Raw genomic sequence first — 6,190 nt, 5'->3', positions numbered from 1 at the left:
TGCCTTCATATCTAACTTCATATCTCAGACAGAACAGGGACCTTACTAAATATTCTCCAAAGATATGTCTTGGATGGACAGCTTCTACCCGATATTAGAGATAGTCAAATTCTAGGATCTAGGCCATGTGTAACCTTAAAGGTGATGACAAAATGCCTTGAAGTGTGCCTGGAAATAAATAGCCAATGCATCTCCTACAATATTAAACTTATTTAATAACTGGTTTGTCCTAGTTAAATTTACAATAAATAAAATAAATAAAGCTTTAAATATATACATGTCAATTTAACTGAATATCCACTTTTGCACCAATAGTTTCTTGATAATATTCAAGAGCATTCCCATTTAGGTTGCATGATAGTAATGAGGCAACAAAGGCAGAATGACTGTTTTCAGTATTTTCTACTCTAGGTATGATCACAATCGACACACCAGAGACAACTAAGTGAAGGTTCTATAGGCCATGGCTTCCATCTACTGTTCATACAGAAAGTGGGACTATATGAGCAGATGGGGAGTCCTCAGCTAACGTGCCCAAGTGGGAACAGCAACTCAGACTGTAACAAAACTGAACTGTGCTCATGATCTTTTGGTTTCCTTTGCTTTACAGACTAGTGGAAATTGGTAATAAAATTACTTTTTCATCAATCATAACTGTGATTGCTAAACAAGACAATTGCTAAATAAGGTCTACCCATAATCTATTTAAGAGTTAGATTTGGTGTTCTTCTGGTCAGTTGACTTCCAAAGCTAAAGATCCAAAACTACTTTACTTTGCTATGATTGTACTTTTTTTTTTAAATCTGCTTGCAAGTTTCAAATTTTTAAAAATGATTTTGATATAGATTTAAGTGCATTTAATTAGGGCCTGCTTTATACATCTCAATTGATGTTCCTCCATAGATAAAACTCAGTGCATTCAATAATTTATGTTGAAGAAAATGTGAATTGCTTTTATCATTAATTATTTTTCCAATGACAGTATCTTTCTATAACTTGTATTTATTTCAATTTTAAGTGACACCTCCCAAGGACATAAAATTAAGGATGCATATTTTAGGTTATATGACTTAAAAACAGTGTAACTTTTTATCATTTATGTTTGTACTGTCATTCTAATTTGTCAACTATAATGCTTACTAACCTATAAAAAGATCTGAAATGTCCCAATGGGTAAGTCAATCGAAGTAAAGCATAGTTCTTAGGGTTTTTTTTGCCTTCTACCCTGCAAGGTGACCTTTCCTAAATGGAGGCTTTGACTACAAATCAGAACTGTAGTCTGGTTCTACAGAAAAGCAACAACTAATTGCAAACGAATGATTAAAGCTGTCAAGGGTACAATGCCTTTTAATACATATTGTCAATAATCTATTATTTCTCGGGAAAATTTTCACCTGGCATTGAACACTATGCACACATCTATCAGGGCAAAGAAAAAGCATTTACTAGATTTGTGTACACAAAATTGCCTACAGCTTCATTTAACTGCCACAGCATTTTAGAGATATTTAATGCAAATCTTGTTCAAAAGAAATAACTGGAAGGCATCTTTATCAATTTTTATTAATACAAAATTTCATCAAAAAACAAGTAATATACATTAACACATTGCTTGGCCAATATTATAAATAGGCTTCTATATACAAAGTTGAACAGACAGCAAAAAGATAATACCCAAAATGAAGCAGACTTAAAGAACAGACTTACTGCGTGTTTATATTTTATTGTGCTATATTAATCTCTTTCCACTAGAGGGATATACAGTGTGTGTGTGTTTTATGTGTGTGTGTTTAAAGCATTATGCATCCAGGTATGCAGTCAGCAATATTGCATCCAGGTAAGTAATAATTTGATAAAGCAAAATTGTTCAAACTTGATGTTACTATTCATTCATACTACAGAACATTGTGTATAATTAATCAGAAGAATAAAAGGATAACAAAGGAACATTAGAAGCATCATCAGTATATAATTCAATTTAGAATATGCAGTACTCACAGATTTTCTCATGTGATACAAATATATATTCCTTATAAGTAAATAAAACTTACAACTCCTACAAAGCAGAACATGGGTCTATTTTTTTCCTATGTTTTGAAACAGAATAGTATACATCAAAAATCAAAAAAAATTAATCCAGAGTTCTTAAATTATCTCTAATTTGAAGAGTTGATATAAATTGTACACTATTTGATGTCAAAGCAGTAATATACAATAGTAACATACCTATGAAATAAAGCTCCAATGCAAATAGTAGAATTAGAATCAGATAAGGAGTTTAATACTATGTATGTTCCATTTTTGTTTTTTAATGGGGATCATAAATAATGCCTTAACCAGCTTTCTTCTAGCTGTTGACAAGTAAGAGAAATTTGTATTTGGCATTTAAGTAAATTATTCATGAAGTAGAAGATTATTATAGTTAACATTCCAAACTTAAATTCTGTGGAAAGAGGTGGTCTATTTTGCTAAGTAAAAAGGCACCATTGTATAAAATGCATGGTAACCTTAAAAGATTTTGACCCAAAAAATCTACAGCATTTCAGTTTAGTAAAAGATATCCCAAATCATCAGATATTCCATATTCCACTACACTTTGCATTTGCATTTTCTCTTGTGAAACACAAAAATTATGAAATATAGGACACCTGTTCATTATCAAGAATTCTTGCAGCAGACACTGTAAAGGTGGTTGCTTGTTGAATAAGCTCTGATTAAATCCTTGATAATCTGTATTTCTTCTACAACTGAATCCTCAAGTAGTTCATTTTCTTCACAGAAGGGAATTCATTTCAAGACATGACTGTCTATAATGTCCCAGCAGGAACTTTCAACTTGATATCCCAATCAGCTGTTAGTACTGTCAAGACAAATTATGATTTAAGATCATGATTAGTATAAAGAATTACTGCCAAGCTTTCAGGAGAAACTAATGCAGCTGTTTAGGACACATGGCAAAAGGAATAATCACAAAGTCTACCTTTGTCCAGAATAAGCAGATTTAAGCTCTATTTTAAGCTCTATTCTGGGCTGAGCATTTCTATGTAAACTACAGTTATAATTAGCATCAGAATGAACCTCAAGTAGTGCATTAGCTTGCGACTAAATTTTAAATTAATTCAAATAAATTGTGTACTCCAGGAAACAGTTCTTACCTGCTGGCTGATAAGGTTTTTCTGCCTACATTTGGAGGTGTTGGCTCACTATGAAAAAAGCTTTTTATCCACCAGCACTTTTCAAATATTTCAGGTAGGCCTATAAATGGAAGATGCAAAATATCCATTGTATAATAAAGCTTCAAAGCAAAAAGAAAACTATTACTTTTAATGAAGCAGCAATATTGGAGAAAGATCAAGCTTTAATTTCACTAAAAACATATAGCGATTAAGTATACAATAGAAGACAGTGGAATATATTTCATGATTTTTCTGGACAACAGCTAGAAACTTTAATAAAGGTACAATACCATGATGATTTTTTTCCTGGTCTGAGAATGGCATGGGATCAGAAGAGCAAGATGAACTGCTTGAAGAAACACTGGATTCAGAATTCAATCGTGCTATATGTAAAAATAGAAATATTACATTCTATTTCAGAAAGTGAAAAGCATTTTGTATTTATTATTAAAAAGTAAACTAGTGTTTAGGACCCAAGTTTTTCTTGAAGCCCAAAAATTTATATATTCCTGTACAAAACCTGAAGTACTTTTAATAATACAGATGATCAGATAACATGTATACTATGGCATTTTACCAATCAGATTATGATCCCTTCTGAAAAGAGGATAGCCATTTTATGTATAGAAGGCTAGATCATATAATTGTCAATTAAGAATGAAAGGACAATAGTTCTTTCACATTTCTTAAATAAATAGAATGCAAACCTATTAGCTGTTGTGTTTCGTTTTGCATAACTCAAGAAATAAAGGTCAGGTGACCTAACTACAGGATTGACAGACTGTTTGTCAATAACACACTCACTAGGAGTGAGCACTATAACTAATATTCCATTCTGATGTTTGCATATTGGCCTTCGTGGCCAACAGGGAGATGCTGGTTTATTTTTATTCATTAGTATCTTATCAATTAATAATGCTCTGAGTCACTGACTTTCATTAGATTCAAGTGCACAAATTTATCATAGTATGTGATAAGACTGGATCACATCCAAAGATTATACATCAAAGACATGAGATGGATTTCAATAAGTAGAAAATTAAATTATTCACAGGTTGAATCAAGGAAGAGACTGAAGAAACTTCTGGTTATTGCTAGGCTAGCTAAAGTTAAGTATCAAAGTCTGTTCCAATATAAACACTATATCTTTTATACAAAAGGAAATCAGTTCTAAGATCATGCAAGTACCAAGAACACAAAAAAACACCCATGATTTCAGGGCACAATACTCACTTCTGTAATACTGGTTCTTGGCTAAAAGGCAGCCAGCTGAAGGCACAGTTGTCATTGTTATGTTGTTGCAGAGTAACAAACTGCCAGGGCACCCTGCAGATTGAACAAAAATGGGAAAAGTCCATATTACTTTTCTACAGTCTATGGATAGGAAATTATATTACCTATTTGCATAACAATACTAACTGTATCTCTCTAATAGGTAGAGGGAATATATTTAACATACCATATATGTGAATTTATTTATTTGATTTATAACTTGGCTTTTTCATGCCCAAAGCCGTGAGATTTATTCTTGTTACATAAAATTAAACCCATCTATTCTTTTTTTTTCTACTTCTATAAAATGTAAGATAGGGACAGCAACTGGATCCCCTCCTGCTATTTTTGATTACAATTCCCACAACCCCTTACCACTGACCCTGCTAGCTGTCCTCCTCAATTTGTCTTGGCAGCAAATAAACATACTTGCAATTGGAAGAATTCTTTGGAGTCTCACAAAAGACATGATGAATCTGCAGTGTCTATGGAGATTCTCAGCCATCTAGGTCATGGTTGTTCTAAAGGTCCTTTTTTTTCTTCAAGAGGCAACTGGACTTTCATGTTTTTCTTTGAAGATATTTTGCTTCTCATCCAAGAAGCTTCTTCAGCTCTGACTGGATGCAGGACAATGGAATAATTTACATGAAAGTCCAGTTGCATCTTAAAGGGGAAAAAAAGAACCTTTGGGACAATTTATAGCAATGTTCCTCAACCTGGCTGGGAAATTTTGGGAGTTAAAGTCCATGCATCTTAAAGCTGCTGAGAAACACTGGTTTAGAGTATTTGTCTGTCTCAAATAGTTCTTCTGACTGTTCTGAATGAAAGAGTCCACTAGCTTTCATCTCTTTTTCCAGGATCTGAAGATGCTCAGAAATGCAGACTGAGACTATACTTCCAGAATACAAAGTATGTTTCGTGTGCTGCTAACAGATTACCTCTTTCAACAAGCAGTGACTTCTTCACCGAGAGACCATTCTGTGTAGAATTTAGGTCTTATTCCCACTCATATATTCAGGATATGTGCTTAAAATTCCCACTCATATATTCAGGATATGTGCCTAAAATTCCTCAAAAGCCTTAAGAAGCTAAAGGCCAACCTGCTTTTATAGCTTTCTTTTCTAAGGAGCCCTGTTTCAGATTAACTAGTCCCAACACGCAACTCACGTTCAGTCTCTGAAATCTCTGCAGAAGAACTTTCTAGCATTCCCACTGCTTTTAAACAAAAAAAGATCATATAAAATCGCTTGCTGAAGTCACCTCAAAAGAAAACTTCAGGAAAGAATTTGACCTAATTGAAAGTGCGGATTTGCATTCCTAGCATCCCAAGAAGAACAAACAGGAACGGGAGGAAAACATAAGCAGAGCTCTGATTACCTTTATGATCTCGCACTGCAGTGTCCTGGAACACCTTTTCACTTTTCTCAGACAACCAGATCCCACCAAACCTATGTATGTCCTAGGAGAACAATAAAGCTGGGTAGCAGGAACACAGCGATTTTGAAGAACCATTCACAAATGCACTCTTAACTTCACATGCCTGACTCCAGGGCTTTCTTTATATAGAAAAGCAAGGGGCATTGAAACTTGATCAGGCATCTGGAAGGGGTGGGGTGAGTGAAGTCTCCCTGTCTCTGGCAGTTTTCCTTTGCTCAATAGGGTAAAGTTTGCTCCCTTTTTCCTCCTCCCGCCCTGCTAGACTGTTTGATGGTATGATGACAAGGGCAACAACAACAAACATT

General features: G+C 34.1%; 1 protein-coding gene across 1 annotated transcript; it reads right to left on the bottom strand.

Moving 5' to 3' along the window:
* Positions 1-1,544: 1,544 nt before the first annotated feature.
* PPDPFL (pancreatic progenitor cell differentiation and proliferation factor like) lies at positions 1,545-5,982 on the bottom strand. Its single transcript, XM_026699211.2, has 5 exons — positions 5,826-5,982; positions 4,410-4,502; positions 3,467-3,559; positions 3,156-3,255; positions 1,545-2,860 (listed from the first exon to the last, which is right to left on the bottom strand). Exons 2-5 carry the CDS (start codon positions 4,462-4,464, stop codon positions 2,848-2,850), a joined length of 261 nt encoding a protein of 86 aa, XP_026554996.1. The 5' UTR covers positions 4,465-4,502; positions 5,826-5,982; the 3' UTR covers positions 1,545-2,847.
* Positions 5,983-6,190: the final 208 nt, after the last annotated feature.

Source organism: Pseudonaja textilis, chromosome 3 (genome assembly GCF_049901715.1).
Source record: "Pseudonaja textilis isolate UNSWEBS1 chromosome 3, rPseTex1.2, whole genome shotgun sequence".
Lineage (NCBI taxonomy): Eukaryota > Metazoa > Chordata > Lepidosauria > Squamata > Elapidae > Pseudonaja > Pseudonaja textilis.
Note: the sequence above shows the minus strand (reverse complement) of the source record. Positions and strands in the feature narration are given on the sequence as shown.

Excerpts from the sequence above, each read along its gene's own strand:
- PPDPFL (XM_026699211.2), bottom strand. The coding sequence starts at position 4,464 with ATGACAACTGTGCCTTCAGCTGGCTGCCTTTTAGCCAAGAACCAGTAT. Across the intron at positions 3,560-4,409 it reads CAAGAACCAGTATTACAGAA|CACGATTGAATTCTGAATCC; the intron begins GTGAGTATTGTG and ends TTTTACATATAG. Across the intron at positions 3,256-3,466 it reads CCAGGAAAAAAATCATCATG|GCCTACCTGAAATATTTGAA; the intron begins GTATTGTACCTT and ends TTCCATTTATAG.